This window comes from Zeus faber (genome assembly GCF_960531495.2).
Source record: "Zeus faber genome assembly, chromosome: 17".
Taxonomy (NCBI): Eukaryota; Metazoa; Chordata; class Actinopteri; order Zeiformes; family Zeidae; genus Zeus; species Zeus faber.
Genome location: NC_137204.1, coordinates 25,979,008 through 25,999,257, shown reverse-complemented (window position 1 = coordinate 25,999,257; position 20,250 = coordinate 25,979,008). Strand labels below are relative to the sequence as shown.

The 20,250-nt window shown below is 47.6% G+C and overlaps 1 protein-coding gene across 3 annotated transcripts in view; it reads left to right on the top strand.

Annotated features, from left to right (window-relative positions):
* The window catches only part of gsna (gelsolin a), a 24,863-nt gene extending 4,676 nt beyond the window's left edge, over positions 1-20,187 (top strand). The window contains exons 1-17 of one of the 3 annotated variants that reach the window (XM_080017557.1): positions 1,599-1,613; positions 2,496-2,692; positions 4,057-4,211; positions 4,755-4,916; positions 5,221-5,370; positions 6,072-6,161; positions 6,567-6,699; positions 8,916-9,220; positions 9,563-9,696; positions 12,219-12,309; positions 12,509-12,535; positions 15,571-15,741; positions 16,748-16,922; positions 18,046-18,167; positions 18,316-18,393; positions 18,522-18,582; positions 19,184-20,187. In XM_080017557.1, coding sequence (XP_079873683.1) covers positions 2,497-2,692; positions 4,057-4,211; positions 4,755-4,916; positions 5,221-5,370; positions 6,072-6,161; positions 6,567-6,699; positions 8,916-9,220; positions 9,563-9,696; positions 12,219-12,309; positions 12,509-12,535; positions 15,571-15,741; positions 16,748-16,922; positions 18,046-18,167; positions 18,316-18,393; positions 18,522-18,582; positions 19,184-19,353 — 2,220 coding nt within the window. In that variant the 5' untranslated portion in view covers positions 1,599-1,613; position 2,496 and the 3' untranslated portion in view covers positions 19,354-20,187. Of the gene's footprint in view, positions 1-1,598; positions 1,614-2,495; positions 2,693-4,056; positions 4,212-4,754; positions 4,917-5,220; positions 5,371-6,071; positions 6,162-6,566; positions 6,700-8,915; positions 9,221-9,562; positions 9,697-12,218; positions 12,310-12,508; positions 12,536-15,570; positions 15,742-16,747; positions 16,923-18,045; positions 18,168-18,315; positions 18,394-18,521; positions 18,583-19,183 lie in introns of those variants that run through there. The other 2 variants (XM_080017556.1, XM_080017558.1) reach the window with 2 other exon arrangements.
* Positions 20,188-20,250: the final 63 nt, after the last annotated feature.

Sequence of the window (20,250 nt, the reverse complement as noted above, 5' to 3'; positions counted from 1 at the left end):
TTTGCTTTTGTCTTCTGACCCGAGAAAGGCCGACAGGCGTCATGCGGCACCAGTCAAGCCTCAAACCCTGACACCATCTGCCAAAAGAGACGCCTTTGGAGCCAGTTTGAAAATTTTTCCATCCTCAAGTTACACGACCCCTTTGCAGCCAGCCGTGGAACGACTGGAAGCGTTACGTAACGTCAGGGCTTGAGGCCGAGGGGAGAGCAGAACCCTACATTTGGAGTTTTGGTTGTGCGAGTTCTCCCCCTTCCTCCCTTCTTCCCTCCTCCCTCCTCACTTCCTCTGTCCTCCCTCCTCGCTTCCTCCCTCCTCCTGGGGCCCGGAACACATTCCGATCGCGTTTGTGGGCAGCTGCTATTTGGAAGAATGGACGATTCATGCTGAAATGCTGACGGCCGGTCTGACCCCGATCCTCCACTCCACTCCATCCATCCATCCATCCATCCATCCATCCATGCATCCATCCATCCATCTATTATCAATCCATCCATCCATCTATTATCAATCCATCCATCCATCTATTATCAATCCATCCATCGATTATCAATCCATCCATCCATCCATCCATTATCAATCCACCCATCCATCTATCCGTCCATCCATTCTTCCATCCATCCATCTGTCCATCCAACAATCCACCCATCCATCCATCAGTCCATTCAACCATCCATCCATCCATTCAGTCATCCATCAGTCCATCCATCCATCTATCTATCCATCCATCCAACCATCAGTCCATCCCTCCATCCATCCATCCAACAATTCACCCATCCAACCATCCATTCATTCATCCATCCAGTCATCCATCCGTCCACCTATCTATCCATCCATCCATTTAACCATCAGTCCATCCATCCATCTATCCGTCCATCCATCCATCCATCCAAAAATTCACCCGTCCAACCATCTATCCATCCATTCATCCATCCATCCATCCAACCATCAGTCCAACCACCCATTCATCCATACATCCATCCATCTGTCTGGATCCCACCATATAATCTGAGCAGATGTGTTCATATAGGTCTCAGATTTGAATCCAGTACCACGACATAAAGATGGCTTCCTGTATTTATTTTTATTTCCCGTGTTTTTTTGGAAGACGTCCCCGCTTCTGCATTTGAAAGAGAAAAGTCTCCCGAGATCCCAAAACAGCCTCGGACGCCCGGAGCGCCGCGGTGACTCCCGAGTGGCCGCGCCAAAGGCAACTTCTTGAAACCCGGCCCCCCGCCTGTCAGATATGGAACACGTGGCTGGAGTGTGTGCTACGTGTTGCCGTAGATGACTTCAATTAGTGTCATAAAACCCAATAAATCAACGATTCCGTTTGCAGCCTCCCCGCCTGCTCTCCCCGTACGCACGCGGACACACTCTGACTCGAGTCCGAACTGAGTCACGGCGTCTTCCCGTCCCCTGGAAATGTCCTGCACACGGGGCGGCCTGTGAGTCAGCCCAGGGGTTATTAATAGATAACTACAACAGCAAACTTCATCTGGGTTTCCATGGCAGCCGCTCCAGACCGAGGGGGCGTGGCCGTCCTCCAGAGCAAACATATAGCAGAGCGTCAGTGAGACCTCACCGCTCCTGGCTGGGGAAACTCAAGCGGCACGGTAAGTAGGGTTGAAGTTGGGCTGGAGCGCGCGTGGGCTTGCGTCTTGTCGTCGTTTCGGGAAGAGGCTCCTGCACTTCTGCTGCTTCAGTTTCGCTTAAGTCTGATTTGAAGTTAATTTTTTTGACTTGTACTTTATCCAAACGAAAACTGGTGTTTTTTACAATTATTTTTTTTGATCACTGGGAGTGGACCCAAGGGACGCCCAATGATCAAAAAATCCGACTTAAGTTATAAAATATTCAAATTTTACTTCCTCCCTTTACTTATTAAAAAAAATATATGATTACTTTATTAGGTTCAAATGTCTATAAAAAAAAGATTGTAAATAACTTCAATAAATATACTTTATTGTCACTTTATTGCAGTTTAATGACGGCTGCTCTTTTTTTGTAAGTTTACTGTTTTCTCTGACTGGCATCGCTGGGATTGGCTTGAAAATAAAGATTTATGCCTCACTCAGGGAGCGGCAATAACATTTGCCAAGCAGCCGCGGGCAACCATCTTGTGTGGTATGGCCGTGCGCCACTTTTCACGGGTAAAATAAACGCAGAATCTTTGGAAACCTCTGGAGATGGATGGAGAGATTATATTCATAGAGGGTCATTATCACTCCATTATAACATGATTAAAGTTTGGCAACCATTTTGCTGGTATTGGCAACCACCAGCCGATGCATGGTTGCCCGCTCGGCAACCGGGTTTTCATAGTTTGCGATGGACCTTGCTGCAATTTTTAAGCTTTTTTAATTGGAGCCAAAGCTGAGGGTTATGGCTCCGTGCCTCCCCTACGGCGCCAGACCTGTGTTTATTTTTGGGGAGACGTTGGCCTGATAAATCCATAATAATACCCATAATAACCCAAATGTCCTCCCCGCGGGCAGGATGGCAGCGTACCACCCAGAGTTTGAGCGTGCCGGCCAGAAGCCGGGCCTCCAGGTGTGGAGGATCGAGAAGTTCGACCTGGTGCCGGTCCCGGAGAACCTGTACGGGGGCTTCTACACGGGCGACGCCTACCTGGTCCTCAACACCATCAAGCAGCGGTCGGGGAACCTGCAGTACGACCTCCACTTCTGGCTGGGTGAGCTCCCCGCGCACCCCCCACCCCACCCAACGCTGCCCCACCCCACCCCGACAGCACCTCACCCCACCCCACCCATAACACGTCGCAATGAAGAGATGTGACATCCGGCGACGATGTTCGATACCCGAGCCGAACCATGCCTTTAACATTTTTATCGACTTACCTTGATTTCAACACTTTGAAAGCGGGGTTCGCCACTTCCTTATTCAACCTTCCTTATCGAAATCTGCTTTCCTGTTTTTGGAAAAGATGATGTTTAGGCTGTTTCAAGACCATTGGGCCGCATTTAAGAACAGGGTCATGGCGATAATGATTAAAGTATTCAACCTCCATGTTGTTTTCTGCACAACCTTTAACACTGGACGATTGGCGACAATTGGCGCCCCCTAAAGGAAGCCGTGGGAACTACACCGATTATACACTGATTTTAACGTGCGGTGGGGTCTTGCAGCACCTGAGTGTTCGTCCATGCTTGTTCAAACAACATTTTATTATTATTATTTTTATTATTATTATTATTATTAGATATTAAAGATGCAATGCAAAATATGGGACAATTTGCGGCAATAGTGCACTCTAGAGGAAGCCATAGGAATTTTGCCACGTGGCCGAACGCGGCGTTCCTCCTCCACGCGTCTTCTCAGCCATCCGGGGTTCGCTCTCCGAATGTTCACACTTAAATGAAACCAGTTTGGGGATATGAGCGCCGTAGTTCAGGGGGGGATCGGGCGGAGATTGAGCGGACCGGGGCCGAGGGGATGTTTCCTCCTCAAGCCGCCTGGTTTGAGACCGTGACGTCTCAGCCCGGGGGGGGGGGTGACAGTGAGTGGACTGACCGGCACTGAACAACAGCGTCCGAGAAGCCCCACCCACCCCCGCCACCGATACTTCACGGTCAATTTACGCAACAAGCGGCCGAAACATTTCTTATTGTGCCCTTTTCAACATTTTACAAGTGTTTCCGTCTTTGCAAAACGGTCGGTCGCAAATCAGCGGAAAGCGTGAGGCGTCCGCTCGCGTTCTGGTGACCTCGGAGGCCATCCGCCGGCTCGATTGATCATGGAAAAAACAGTGGTTCCCCGGTATGCAGGGTCTTATGTCACCACACCTCGCGCTCTGACCGGAAATAGAATTCCGTTACATGTCATGCACACAGGGTATGTGTCGATTGAATTGGAGGCGGCACGCCCACCGTCCCCGATATTGATCTCTTGCGTCGGTCAGTTTGCTGAGCTCTCATGTGCAGTACGGTAAACGTCGGTACCAGGGGAAGCCGGCACAGCGAGCCACGTCCCGAAGCTTTATTTATATATAGCCAATGACTGTGAGAAGTCGCTCACGCTGTCGCCGCCGCCCTCCAGGCGACTTCTGCACCCAGGATGAGAGCGGCTCGGCGGCCATCTTCACCGTGCAGATGGACGACTTCCTGGGCGGCAAACCCATCCAGTACCGCGAGGTCCAGGGGTACGAGTCCAAGGCCTTCCTGGGATACTTCAAGTCCGGCATCAAGTACATGGTGAGCACACGGAGACCTCACTGGACGTATAGTCATTCTCTGACTTGTATTGTGGCTGAGAAATAGCACTACGCACGAGCGTGTTCCACGTGTGAATGTGTTAATTTTTAATAAAAATTTAGTTTTATTAATTTATTTTCATTATTGTTGTATTAATTAATTCATTTGCTAATTAATTAATTAATTGACACATTAATTAATTAATAAGTAATTAATTAACTAATTCATTCATTTATTTATTTATTATTTATTTGGGGTTTTTTTCTGGGTAATCCATTGATTTTATCTAAGTACTTATGTGTTCATTCATCTACTTCTTTAGCTTTTTTTTAGCTTTTTTAAAAATCGATATATTTATGAATTAATACATTTATTTGCTTATTTTGTATGTACATAAAAAAATGTATTTACTTAATTATTTCATAGATTCATTCATTTTTTTATTGGTGTACTTATTTATTTATTATTATTGTTATTATTATTATTATTAACTGTTTTTATTTCGTCACTTCAAACCCCAACCCTCCTATCTGAAACGACCAGAAAGGAGGCGTGGCATCCGGCTTCAAGCACGTCGTCACCAACGAGGTCACCGTGCAGCGGGTGCTGCAGGTCAAAGGTCGGCGCTTTGTCAGGGCAACGGAGGTGGCGGTCAGCTGGGACAGCTTCAACCAGGGAGACTGCTTCATCCTGGACCTGGGCAGCGTGAGGACATCTCTGTTGTTTGTTTACCTGACTCCACAACACATTTCATAACGAGGACAATAACGACTGATTGATTGATTGATCGATCCTTGTCATCATAACACATGGTGCTCTGTGTCAGTTCAGTGGGATGCATTCAGTTGGCATCGGATAATGCAGGTTTTTAATCAACCTAACTTGGATTAAACTGGGCGATGTTTTTGGGTTTGATTTTAATGCAAATTAGGAAATAATAATCCTGCCAGGGTATCATTCGTGTTCCGAAACTCACAGTTAAATTCTCGACTCGCTGTTGTTTGTGCAGGAGATCTACCAGTGGTGCGGCTCGCAGAGCAACCGCTTTGAGAAGATGAAGGCGACACAGGTTACCAAGGGCATCCGTGACAACGAGCGCTGCGGGCGGGCCCGTGTTTACGTCTGCGACGAGGGGTCGGAGAGAGAGAAGATGATAGAGGTGAGACCAGCAGCTGATATAACATTATACTGTATTGTATGACTCTGATCTTCAAGAGTCACCATGGACTGCAGAAGAAAAAAAATGGACGCAGCGCCCCGGGACGTCACCCGCCGGTTTTCCGAAGGGGCAATTTGAAGCCTCGAGTTTGGCTTTGTGGCCACTGCCGTAATGGCAGGAAACACAGCCAAAACTCCAAAATTTGGGTCTCGGTGTGCTGAGGTGGGGCGGGTGTATCCACCAGACAGTCAGGGGAAGGAAGAAGCACGCTCACATTGCCCAAACGTTAACAGGGGACCTGTCGATCAGTGCACGCCTGTGGCCAAATTGAACGTTCTTTCAGCATTAACAGCTTGGGGAAGATAATGGAATAATTATAATGTTCAACATGAATATAAATTTAACCAAGACAGCCATTAGAAGAAGCAAACTTAGACATTGGGTCTTTATTGAATTAGAATTTCTGGTGAAAAGATGCTCTTTTTCCATTGACTTCCACTCAGTCAGCGGCGTTCTGGAGAAGCACCTCGTGGTCATTAGCTCAACTACAGTTAAAAGGCACCAAATACTATGAAAACTCCTCTACGGAGAGATTTTGTACTCGTCCCAGCACTCATTTCATAAGAGGGACGCGCGGTGTGGACAGACGTGTTGGTCTCCCGACGTGCCCTGACGCCCCGCCCCGGTTCTCTTGTTCTCAGGTTCTCGGCCCGAAACCGGACCTGCCCGAAGGAAGCTGCGACGACATCAAGGCCGACGCCTCCAACCGCAAGATGGCCAAGCTCTACAAGGTAAGAGCTGCTCCGTGGAACTCTGCGCCCACGCTGCCGTCTGTTGATTTGGACATTTGATGCGGTCGAAAAAAAGGAAAATTCTGGTTGAATTTGCATTGATTATTGCTTGAGGGGCCGGTTTAAGAGAAACAAGTTAAAGTTTATCGAGTTCCAAGATGATCAAGATGCTTCACACCGTCGCCCCCCCCAATACAACGGCCGTCGTTGTCAGAATAAAGCCGCTTGTTTGAACTGCTCCTTCACGCTTTGCCGCCCGGGGTCGCTGGGTGAACGTGGTGGTTTTGTTTTTGTTTTTTTTGTGTTTTTTACCGGGGGACCGTGCTGACTCATGTACTCTGTAGAGCCTCCGCTGCATGAAAACCCCCCCGGCATCCCATCATGTCCCGCCGCCTTCTCACTCAGGTCTCCAACGGCAGCGGAGACATGGCCATCGCCCTGGTGGCGGCGGAGAACCCGTTTTCCCAGAGCGCCTTGGAGTCCAGCGACTGCTTCATCCTGGACCACGGCTCCGACGGCAAGATCTTCGTCTGGAAAGGTCGGCCGGAGGCGTTTGCCGACTTGGGGTCAAAGTTTGGGAATTTGGATTGATTGGAAAAAATTTAAAATAATAATAGTCTTTAGGCAGAATGTTCCGTGAAAATTGAACACACTCTGGTAGAAAAGTGAATTAAAATGTGAAATGATACGCGATAGGATCACACGGAGGAGGACACTGAGAACATTGGTGCTTCACAAAAGAGCAAAACAAGCTCCAAACTGTAATTCGATTTTCTAGAATTTTTGTAAAATGAATTTTAAACTAATTTTGAGTCATAATTCACATGGAATTTACATGTCCGGTGTTTGTATGAACCGTTTCTTATCATGAAAGTCGGACAGCGGGATCGGAAAACCTCTACAGGTTTGTCCATTTCAAATCCGTCAGATAATCCGTGTTTTTACGGAAGATTCTCCTTTTTCTCGTCCCGGTCTTGTGCTTAACCTTCTTGAACGGGAGGAGACGGACTCGTTGTGGAGAGGCCACGGCGTATCTTCACAGTCCAGCCTTGAGGATAATGGGCTTCTTGTTGTTGCCGTTTTATTGTCACATGGACCACTCCCACGGTGACGCTGTTATAAAACCCAGGATTGTGGACTCGCGACTCGTGGATTGTGAAGAAACGCTCGCTCTCATTCGGTCATTATTTCATTTAAATGTTCCCAGTGAAGTCATCATCATAAAACATTCATATGAATTATTGTGATGGCATAATGGGATAATACTAATATTATTAGGAGTCCAGCCGTTGGGGGAAAGAATTCTTTGAATTTTGATGTCTAACCCTATCTGGAACACCAACTTCGGCATAACACACAAATAGGATTGATTGAACCGCGTTGTCACAAACACCTCGTGATGGAAGTTTCATCCAAATCGATCCAAATACGGAGCCGATATTAGTGACAAACCGAACCAATGGATGGATATCACAGACACGGGCCAACGCATTTTACGCCGAAATATGTCCAACCTGGCTAAAACGATCTGGAAGACATGCTTCCTCAGAAGCGATGAACTCGGTTGAGGTGTCATTTAAACCGCTACGTCACCAGGATCTCGTGGTCTGAATTGAATGCAAATCGATCCCGATACGGAGCGGATATTAGTGAAAAAACAGAACAACCCTGACCCAGAATTCTCAGCCGTCTTGGTTCACTGACACATCACGACTTGTAAACAAAATTAACGAGATGAGAATTACAGAAAAACGCTTTATGACGTCGTCATATTATTTACTATGAATGTACAGATTGTGATTGAGAATGTCCAGTTGGAGCGTGGACTCGGTCACTCTGCAGTGTTTAGACGTTACCAAACTATCGATTTACGTGTGTATTTATAAAGCTTCTTACCTGGTAGGTGTCAGTAGATCTGTTTGCTTGATAAAAATACAAAACAATGTAATCCTTAAAAAGTCGTCACCGCGTCCAGTAGAAACCACTGAAATGTGCGACTGAATGATGTGTTCAAGATCCAGCGAGTCGTCGGAAAAATAGAAGCCGTGGAATGGTAGTTACTCACAGAAATGCCACAACATTTTTTGTATTTCATGGAAAGGTAACTTACTAAAAATGCAAATGAATAATAAATAAATACATAAATGACGTCCCGGACACGGCACCACCCGTCACAGAGAGGGCAGCTCCATTTCCACAGAGAACACGGTTGAGTTATAACAATGAGAAGTTCTGGTTTACAGGCAAACATGGAAGGTTGTTTTAAAGACAGCAGCATTGTGCTGTGTAGACCGCATAGTAGTTGCTCCGCAAGACGAGCAACCAGGAGACAACAGACCGAGGGGAGCCCATGCTGCGTTCAAGTAAACTCGGAAAATTGTGCTGCGTTTCAGAGAAAATGTAAAATGCACCCAACACAACTAAACTGGACCCTGTGTATTGCTGCCTGCAGCTATATTTGTTATTATTGTTATTATTATTATTATTATTAATAATATAACAATAATAATAATAAATCCATTTGTATTGCAAAATATCTTTATTGCCACAACAGAGTTCATACTTTTATATTGATTGCACTTCAAAACAAAATGAGGCAAATAAAAAAGCAAGACTAGCAATCCCATTGTAAAGAATTATAAAGAACAATAAAAAAAAGGGTAAATAAAAACAGCCAGCAATAAAAGTAATTGAAAAGATGTGGGCACCTTGGTAATTTTTCCTGCTCACCTAATCACTCGATCTTCCCGTCAGGTAAGGACGCCAACGTGGAGGAGCGCAAGGCGGCCCTGACGGCGGCGAATGAGTTCATCAAGAAGATGGGCTACCCGAAGCACACCCAGGTCCAGATCCTGCCCGAGATGGGCGAGACGCCGCTCTTCAAGCAGTTCTTCAAGAACTGGCGCGACAGGGAGCAGACGGAGGGCCTGGGCGTGGCCTATATCTCCAACAGCATCGCCAAGATCCCGAAGGTGGACTTCGACGCCGCCACGCTGCACCAGTCCTCCGCCATGGCGGCTCAGCACGGCATGGTGGACGACGGCACCGGAGAGAAACAGGTGAGGGCGGCGGGAAATGGGTGCGGGGGGGAGGGCAGGAGGGAAACGGGTGAGGGTGGAGGCAAGGAAGGAAACAGATGAGGGAGGAGGGAAGGAGGGAGACGAGTGAGGAGGAGGGAAACGGGTGAGGGGGAGGGAAGGAAGGAAACGGGTGAGGAAGGAGGGAAGGAAGGAAACGGGTGAGGAAGGAGGGAAGAGGGAAATGGGTGAGGGAGGAGGGAAACCTATCTCTCTATCTTGCAACTTTTTCGGCGAGAATGATTTGACCTTATTTCACAACAATAATAATAATACTAATAATAATAATATTAAAATTAATAATGTTCATAATAATTTGCGCAGATCTGGCGGATCGAGGGAGCAGACAAGGTGGCGGTGGATCCGTCCACGTACGGTCAGTTCTTCGGAGGCGACAGCTACATCATCCTGTACAACTACCAACACGCCGGACGCCAGGGACACATCATCTACATGTGGTGAGAGACCGGGAAGCATCACGTTTATTTGCAGGCCTGGTCCAGGGTGGATAAGGTAGTCCATGGTAGTCTATGGTGGTACAGTACAGGGTAGTACAGGGTAGTCCGGATAAGTCCGGGGAAGTACAGGGTGGTCTTGGGTAGTCCAGGGGTGGTACAGGGTGGTGCAGGGTAGTACAGGTTGGTCAAGGGTAGTCCAGAGTGGTCTAGGATGATACAGGGATGTAGGGTACACGGTAGTAGCTTAGGGTGATACAGGGTAGTACAGGGTAGTCCAGAGGGGTCTAGCGTAGTCCAGAGTGGTACAAGGTAGTCCAGAGTGGTCTAGGGTAGTCCAGGGTGGTACAAGGTAGTCCAGAGTAGTCTAGGGTAGTCCTGAGTGGTACAGGGTGATGCAGTGTAGTCCAGAGTGGTATAAGGTAGTCCAGAGTAGTCTAGGGTAGTCCTGAGTGGTACAGGGTGATGCAGTGTAGTCCAGAGTGGTATAAGGTAGTCCAGAGTGGTCTAGGGTAGTCCAGGGTGGTACAAGGTAGTCCAGAGTAGTCTAGGGTAGTCCTGAGTGGTACAGGGTGATGCAGTGTAGTCCAGAGTGGTATAAGGTAGTCCAGAGTAGTCTAGGGTAGTCCTGAGTGGTACAGGGTGATGCAGTGTAGTCCAGAGTGGTATAAGGTAGTCCAGAGTAGTCTAGGGTAGTCCTGAGTGGTACAGGGTGATGCAGTGTAGTCCAGAGTGGTATAAGGTAGTCCAGAGTGGTCTAGGGTAGTCCAGGGTGGTACAAGGTAGTCCAGAGTAGTCTAGGGTAGTCCTGAGTGGTACAGGGTGATGCAGTGTAGTCCAGAGTGGTCTAGGGTTGTCCTGGGGGGAACAAGGTAATCCAGAGTGGTCTAGGGTAGTCCAGGGTGGTACAGGGTGGCACAGGGTAGTCCAGGGTGGTATAGGGTAGTACAGGGTCGTCCAGGGTGGTATAGGGTAGTACAGGGTCGTCCAGGGTGGTATAGGGTAATACAGGGTAGTCTCGCTTTAGAATTGCAGCTGTCATCAATATGTATGTGTGAGTGAAAGACTCAAATCAAATAGGATCCCAATCGGCCAGGTCACAAATCAATCAAACACGCCTGATTTTATCGAGGCGGGTCTTTACAAAACCATTGGGTGTGTGCGCATCAAAGCCTCAAATCGCAACGGCAAATTTTCAACAGCCAACGAGATCGCGCGCCCGCACGACGGCGAAGCCAAACAAAGCGGCAAGTGGGCGGAGCTGGACTTCTGAAACGCATGGAGGAGCGACTTGTGGAACAGTGTCAGATTCATGAGGGTCCCATTAGTGCCGGCGCTGCAAGGCCACTGCACAAACAACCACAGCGGCGAGCTGCACGGCGTCAATGTTTGTTTTGTGTTTTGGTGTAAAAAAAAATACGACGAGATGTTTTTCCCCTCGCAGGCTCGCGGGAGGACGCGTTCTGGCGAGCGCTGGAGTACCGCGGAACCTGCGTCCGTCTGTTCTCCGTCCTTAGATTTGTGCCGGTTAAAGACAGCGGTCGTTACGCGCGTGCGCAGAAGAGACTGGAAGTCCGCAAATTTCAGTCGTTCAGTGTGCGCCGCTCACTGTCTTCGTTGTCGTCCACGAGTGGAGGGGGAAAAAAAAAAAATCACGTAATGCGGCGCCAGCTTTACCGGGCAGCGGAAGCGGCTTTCTTCCTCCTTCCCACCCGCGCCGCCAGTCGGTTAGGAGGCAGACGTACAGTACGTCTATTGTCAAGTGCACGGTGGAAACTCATTAGCCGCCCTTTCCACCGAGGTACAGGAGCTAAATAAGGAACCGTTTGGACCCGGAACCTTCTGAAACAGGAACCTCAGCCGTCCATAAAAAGGGGCTTCCTGGTTGTTGTTCCCACCGCGCCGAGGAACCGCGGAGATCCGGAGCAGGCGACGGCAAACGTGCGACGGTTGGATCAGACGGGTTTTCGACGCGTCCTCTTGCACGATGCACGGGGTTGGATCCGACGCTGGGTTTTGGGTCCCGCCGAAATACCTTTCCACAACCTTATGGAAAGGCTGTGCGTCGGAAGTGCCGATCGGTGATTCACTGTTTTTCTGACCTGCCTCACATTTGCGATGTGAGGTCTCAGAGGAGAGCTACGCACCGCAGTTGAAACGGGGTTTCAAAATTAAAGCGCAGCAGCGGGGAGGGAAAAAAGCATGTTTGGGCGATATGGGCGGAAGAAAATGGAAAATAAAAGAATGAATGTGTAAACAAAAAAAAAAAAAATGAAGGCAAAATAAAGCATACATTTTAATATATAATATATACATAAAAAATATAAATGTATTTTTTAGTAGACGCAGAAACCCGTGACCTAGTTTTGTACCAGGAACCACCAGTTGAGAACCAATGATTTCTATTGATTTACAAACAACACTTCTTCACACACGTTGTCGTCCATCAAACTCCTAAACCACCGGTTTGTGCATATATACACACCGGTAGTTTGCTCCGGCGACCTGAAATGAGTGTGTTGCAGGCAGGGGATGGACTCCAGCCAGGATGAAATCGGGGCGTCGGCCATCCTCGGCGTGCAGCTGGACGACGAGCTGGGCGGAGGACCTGTCCAGGTAAAACAAGCGTTTCCCTCGGGACGTGTGACCTTATTCAGCCGCTTCTTCTCCTCCTCCTCATCATCATTGTTATTATTATTATTATTTTAATAGTTTTCCTGCTTCCTCAGCACAGTAACTGCCTCTCTCCTTCTTCACCCTGCGCTCTCTGATCTGTCCATCTTTGCTCCTCCTCCGCCTCCTCCGCCTCCTCAAGGTTGTCGGTGCTCCTATAACCACTCAGGTAGAAGCGACCCTCTCCCTCCCCGTCCCCCCCGTCCCTCCCAAACCCCTTCCCCTCACGCCTCTCTACGGACGCAGGGGGGTGCGTCGGAGCGATAGTTGGGATTTCCCGCCTCCCTCTGCGTGGGTGAAGGTTCCGTTCCCGGTCGTTTTCTCCAAGCTGGACACACGGCTCCGTAATGGCGTCGGGACAGATCCGCAAAATGCGTTCGGTGCAAAAAAAAAAAAACAACCCAAAAGAAGTCACTCCACGTTTCAGGCAAAGCTCAAACGACGCCAGAGCAGTTCCATTATATATAATTGAGTGTTATTACTAAATTCCATTTGCCGGTACCGTTTTAACGGCTGCGCCACAGCGTTGCGGCCGAATTGGGTGAACTGCCGAATGGTGCGCCGCCACCCAATTTTCCCCACGGATCACAGAGACGACGTTTGCTCGCCGCCAGAAAATGAATCCAAGCACTTTACTGTGTTTGAAAAATATATACAAATATGAATATTTTGCCAGAACTTTTACACAAATATGAGAGAAAGAGAGAACGGTTTTCCTTCAGCTGTTGCACTCTTCAGGACGTAGCGTCACACAATTTGGCAGGTCACCCGTTTGGTTGTGACACCGGTAGGAACGCCGGCAAACTGCCGATACAGCGATAAAACCCAAACTTATAAACCCTCTAAGTGGCGCAGTCGTCGTGTCGAAACGCCGAAGGAGGTTTTTGTTGCACCGAACGCAGATTTTGGTATTTGTCCCCCATCGCTCGCGTCGAGCCGCCGACGGGAGCGTCCAGTTTGGAGAAAAGGAATCTCTGCCTCCAACCGCCACCATCACGTTCAGCTCGGCCCCTTTTTCTTTTTTTTTTTTTTCCTCCGGAGCCACTTTGCGCCCGATTGCAATCCCGGGGCGAGTCCGGCGGTAAACAGGACGTTCCGGAGGTCGTTTCGGGACATTTGCCGCTGCCAGCCCCACCCCACCCCGCCTGCTTCGCCGGAGCGGCGCAGCGACTCCCCCCCCCCACCCCCCCGCACGGCGCGGGGCCCTGTCCTCACGCTGAACGTGCCCTGTGTTGCCCGACCGCGGCGACGCGGCTTTCGCCCCCCCAAAAAAGGGGGGTTTGTTTTCCCCGGAGACTTGGGGCCGCACCCTGCCTCTGTATGAGACGCATTCATCCCTCCCTCCCTCCCTCCCTCCCTCGTTCCCTCCTTTCCGTAAACACTCTTGTCCATGTTTTGTGCCGTGGCATGACCCCAAAAGACGCGTTCGGAGCCCGGGCACCCTTTACTTGGGAGGACGCTGGAAGGCGTCTTCGCCACTTTGCACCGAACAGAGAGGGGGTCTGTTTGGCCCACGTCACCAAATGAGATTAAACCAAAGTAACAGAGAGAGAGAGAGAGAGATGCACGATGAGGCATGAAATGGGACGTTATGAAAACTATTTTGGCTGTGATTTAATAACGTCGCTGCTCTGTTTGTCTGTATCCTCAGTGGTTCACACAGATACCTTTTGTTGTTTTTGTGCCTCTTGTGCAATAGCACGCGGCGGAATGCAGATGCAATGGAAAATACAGCATAATACCGTAGTAATAATAATAATGCAGTGGAAATTAATATAAGAGGTATAAAAATGAAACAGTTATTATTGATATTATTATGAAAAAAAACCTCAACACTTCCTGCAAACACGAGGTCATGCAGTAGACCAGTGAGGCTGCCGATCAGACAGAAGCAGCAGATCGTGCACTCGATCAGACAGAAGCAGCAGATCCTGCACTAGATCAGACAGAAGCAGCAGATCGTGCACTAGATCAGACAGAAGCAGCAGATCGTGCACTAGATCAGACAGAAGCAGCAGATCCTGCACTCGATCAGACAGAAGCAGCAGATCGTGCACTAGATCAGACAGAAGCAGCAGATCGTGCACTAGATCAGACAGAAGCAGCAGATCCTGCACTCGCTCAGACAGAAGCAGCAGATCCTGCACTCGCTCAGACAGAAGCAGCAGATCGTGCACTAGATCAGACAAAAGCAGCGGATCCTGCACTAGATCAGACAGAAGCAGCGGATCCTGCACTAGATCAGACAGAAGCAGCGGATCGTGCACTCGATCAGACAGAAGCAGCGGATCGTGCACTAGATCAGACAGAAGCAGCAGATCGTGCACTCGATCAGACAGAAGCAGCAGATCCTGCACAAGATCAGACAGAAGCAGCAGATCGTGCACTCGATCAGACAGAGCAGCAGATCGTGCACTCGATCAGACAGAAGCAGCAGATCGCGCACTCGATCAGACAGAAGCAGCAGATCGTGCACTCGATCAGACAGAAGCAGCAGATCCTGCACAAGATCAGACAGAAGCAGCAGATCGTGCACTCGATCAGACAGAAGCAGCAGATCGTGCACACACGATGCCTCCTCCTGTCCCAGACTGAGGACACGTCTCGCACCACACGCAGTGAACACGAGACGTAGCTCAATGCTGCCACCTACTGAACACTTCCAGAAATACTGTGAAAGGTGTGTTTTTGGTAAAAACCACAATATCACAACGCCGTTCCAGATGTTTTTATTTTTTGTGAGGGATGGAAAAAGTACTCAGACCTTTTACTTATAATTAAAAGTGCAAATGCCCTGACACAAAATGACTCTTGTGAAAGTACCACATTTACATTTCTATTTAAGCAAAAGTATTGAAATACTTGCTCTTAATGCACTTAAATGTAAAAGTACTTATCACATCCAACGCGCTGATATTACTATCTATAATACTTCATAAAGTACTACTGGAGCTTTTTTTTCCTGCAGATGATGCTCATGCAGATTCTGATTCTAATTTACAACAAAACATGTTGGCGTTGTCCCCGAAACTGAATACACTTAGGTACAGATACTTGGAAATTTACACGAAACAAAATACGCGTCTTTGTCACTTTCCACCACTGAAGACAATTTAGATTGAGAAAATAAATCCTTGTTTTCCATTTGTGCACCTCTGTGTCTTTATTTTTATTAGTGTGTGTGTGTGTGTGTGTGTGTGCCAGGTCAGAGTAGTCCAGGGCAAGGAGCCAGCCCACCTAATGAGCCTGTTTGGTGGGCAGCCCATGGTGGTCTACCGGGGTGGTACGTCCCGGGACGGGGGCCAAAGCGCCGCGGCCGAAACCCGGCTCTTCCAGGTCCGCGCCAACTCTGCAGGGCACACACGGGCCGTGGAGGTAAGAAATGTTTATTATTATTGTTGTTGTTGTTGTTATTATTATTTCATATTTTATATAAACACCCGCAATCAGTCAAATCCGGGTTCAGAAAGTAAAAATTCTGTTCCGGGATTTTGAAATCAGCTTCATCGGTGCATGGGCCGAAGAGAAAACATGGAAACAGGAGTTTTATTTTTGGGATCTGGACTTTTCCACCTCTACCCACGATCTGTCCATGTTATGCATTTACAGTCTATATATAAAGGAAAGTACATTTAATATTTTTTATTCTATTCTTGTTTAATTGTACATTCTACTCCATCTTTTTTCCAGTTTCCAATCCATTAGTTATTTTTTATTTTGTGTTCATAACTGCATCATATAGTGTAGGTATTCTTTACATTCTGTAATTGCTGCATCCTCTGCTGTTAAAGTTTACAAAAAATTAGCTTCACTTTCAGAACATCAATGTCATTATCATTTTTGTTCAATCAACATTTTGTGGTTGAAATTAGTTAAAAATTTTGGTTAAATTTTTTTTGCACAATGCAAACTGAAAGCGGCTTGAACACAAATCTGTTCGTTTTTTTTACTGAATCCGGTCAAGAAAAAAACGATTTACCCAACTGCCCGACTTGCAAAAAACAAAACAAAACAAAAAAAACTATCAAGTTATTGTGGCGAATCATTGTTTTCCGACTTCCCCTTAACACAAATATAATATAAATCAAAATTGAGTATTTTCTACGCTTTGTATCTCCATTTGTGGTGTGCAGAATGACTTTTTAGCATTTTATATTTACATGCATCTGCCCACTTGATGATTCCATTGTCATGCGTGAAGCCCTTTGAGAATGCAACTATTATTAAGGGTTTTATAAATAAACTTCACGAAATAAGGTTCAGCCTCCTATCACGCATCAAATTGTTCCAATTATAAATAATGTGCAGGAGTTCCAGAGATGTCTGCTGGGTAACACAATCTGCCTTTTTGTTTTTTGTTTTTTTGTTCTCACGTGTCTAGCTGGACGCGGCGGCATCCAACCTGAATTCCAACGACGCTTTTATTTTGGCGAGCCCCGCGGGCTGCTTCATGTGGGTGGGGCACGGGGCCAGCGACACAGAGAAGCAGGGGGCGCAGCAGCTGTGTGGCATCCTGGGAGTGTCGGCCTCCGAGCTGCCCGAGGGAGGAGAGAGCGGTGAGGGTACACAGTACGGTTCGGGGTTAAAGGGGGGGTTCAGTGAGGTCGGGTTCGCTCGTTTTCCCGCCCGCTTTGAAAAGCTGGAATCTACGACACCACTCTTCTGTTACTGGAACTGTCAGGAACATGTGGAGCAGTGCTTGTCATTAAGGCCTGCCAACAGCGGCGCAAGACTCGGGAAGCATTCGTTCGTCGCAAGCAATTATTTTAAAATGAGGCGGGAATCTGGAGTCTGAGCGAGCGAGTGAACCTTCAAATTTATATACTGGAAATAATGACCTTACGTTCATGGATCACTGGATGCCCTCCCTCGCTCACCTGCCCTGAAACCAAGCGCGATCAAAACAAATGAACCAAGAGTCGGAAAATGGAGCGGCTTGTTGAAGGAGCGGCAACAAGAACCCGATCGCAAAAAAAAAAGGAGTGGAACGTTTGATCCATAGAACTGAGGAATACAATGAATGGGTGCATCCCTGAAATTTTTATCTTGCAACACAAAACCAATTTCCATTTGAAAAAATAAATGTATTTATAACCCAAACTACGGCCCCCGGGCTGGGTTCGGCCCGCCGGAAAATTGAATTCGGCCCGCGGAGCCTCCGTCGCCACAATAACCACAATAAATACATCTAAAATAAAAACAACAACAACAATAGAAACAAGCTCCAATTCTGAGTTATGTTTACGTTTTTCATTTTTCATACAAGTAACAAACCAAGGAAACAAGATAAATCAAAACCTTTCTCTGGATCCCTGTTCAGCCTGAGCCCAGCTGTGCGGTTTAGAGCTTCAGCTGATAATTATATTATATATCACTATATCAGAATCACTATATGTTACATATTATCATTACATTATTATTATTAATATTATTACACAGCTGTAACGGGTCGTTACGCAGCGGGAGGCGACGCCTCCTGCAGGCACCGCTAGGCATCTAAAACAGATTTCCAAGAAAATACATTTATATTACTACTTATAACATACGTTTATTTTCTCAGAAACCTTAGTTTTTTTTGCCACTCACTGGCTTTGAGGTTGTTTGCATGGAGGAACACAACCAGCTGTGAAGCTTAGCTCCACCCCAGCTGACGGTGTCTGTGTGTTCACCACCGTGCAGACGACTTCTGGGAGGCGCTGGGAGGGAAGTCCGCGTACAGAACCTCCTCCAGGCTCAAGGTCAAGATGGACGCTCATCCTCCGAGGCTTTTCGCCTGCTCCAACAAGACCGGAAACTTTGTCGTAAGCCGGCGTTATGGTTTCTTTTTGTTTTGTTTTTCTTTCTTTTAAGCTGCGGGACAGTGTCGGTGGCTGGCGGCTTGAATAGTACGCAAAGCCATTTCCACCGCGATCAACTTTCAACTGTCTCTCTCTCTCTCTCTGAGCCCAGATCGAGGAGGTTCCCGGGGAGATGACCCAGGATGATCTCGCCACCGACGACGTCATGATTCTAGATACATGGGAGCAGGTGAGCGGCGCCTTTTTTTTGTTTTGTTTTTTTCCCGGTCATGACTTCCCCCATCGCTTCCGTTTTATGCGAGGACTGTGAAAGGAACGGTCCGGGTTGTTGCTTCATCCTGTGATGTTCCATTGAAGGTGTTTGTCTGGATCGGCAACGAGGCTCAGGAGGAGGAAAAGACCGAAGCAATGACGTCAGGTAAGGAAGTGCGGCGAGAGGGAGACTTCCAACCTTTTTATCACGCAATTACTTCGAGAGGGTTATTTTTTTGTTTTTTTAAACATGCATTTTGTCTGTTGTTTTGAGTTCTATCAATATAAAAAAAAAACAAAAAAAGATTAACCCTAGAATGCATAATAGGCAACTTGACCCCTCTCTAGAATGTGTATGTTGGGTCAAAAATTACCCTGCGTAACATCTCGTTTTTGTTATTTTTAATTGACAAGTTTGTGAATAATTATTTATTGAATTCATATTTAATTAAACAAATTGAGAAATCATCTGTTCACATTGTCAAAAAACACCTTAATTTACAAGAATTCCTGGACTTTTAGGTTATAACAATATTTTAAGATATTTCAATCTTAATTATTAAATAAACAGGATATATTTCAATATCTAAAAAAAAATAAAAATCGATCTAAAATAATTAAAATAAATATAATAAGCAAAACGCAACCATCCGGGTACATTTTGACCCATCATGTCCATCCTAGGGTGTTGATGTTGACATTCAGTGTTGGGACAGTGATTCAGAGTTGTACGGAGGTTGGTCATTAACCGCCGCTGTGCTCTGCAGCGGCTCGCTACATCGAGACGGACCCGGCCAACAGAGACCGCAGGACGCCCATCGTCAAGATCAAGCAGGGCTTCGAACCCCCCACCTTCAGCGGGTGGTTCCTGGGCTGGGACGACGACTACTGGGCCAGCGACCCCTTGGAACGGGCCATGGCCGAACTGGCCCTTTGAACTGTCGCCCCCGCCTCCCGCACCCCAAAATCCCTGGCCCTGTCGCCCCCCCCTCCCTCGCTGCAAGCACTGAGCTCCACCCATTAGACTTCTGATCGGCCGCCTACAGCCTGACCAATGCGTAAAGAATCCGTTTTCTTTTGAGTTAATTATTTCGGTGTTTCCAAAGGGCTTACTGGTGGAGACAGATGGCGCACTGCGCAGTTCACCGCCTGTTGCATGCAAGCAATCAATTTGGACCTAATATGCTGTGCAGTGAGTTTGTGCCAATACAAGTGACCAAGAGAAATTCACCTTTAGTGGACGACACACAAGCCTCCAATAGAGTTTTGCACTTTACGCCAGTCCGCTAGAATTCTACTCACGCCACATTTCGACGCGTTTCTTTCTCTTTTGTACGTTTTGACCGCGAGGCCGGTCGCCACTCCCGATATGCATCGAGGAAACACGAGAAAAGAGAAAACTGTGTGGAAACTCGCTGCCGACAACCACAACCCCTGTCAGAGCAATACGACGATGCCTTAATCTTCTTTGTCGAGATCTGCACTTGTTTAGGTTTGAATCCACGCTCGGCGCCGTTTGTTCTTTCTAACCCGGCAGCTGTCTGTGAACGAGGGCTTCTCCTTTGGGCCGCAACAGAAATAGCGTTGCCCTGCGTCTGTGTGCATATTTAGGATGCTTGTGCAGGGCTGCAGTTACCTACTTTTAGGAGGGGGTGGGGATCCACCGTATAGCTTGGCTGCTGGAACAAATCAATGTCATGCACCCGATGTCAATTCTGTGATTCCTCCGAGCCCCAAAGCCCTTTCAATAAACCTTCAGTGTAAAACCTGAGTTTGCTTCAGTGTCTTTGTTTTATTTGTTGGTGCTATGGACAGGATCACTCTGACAAGACGT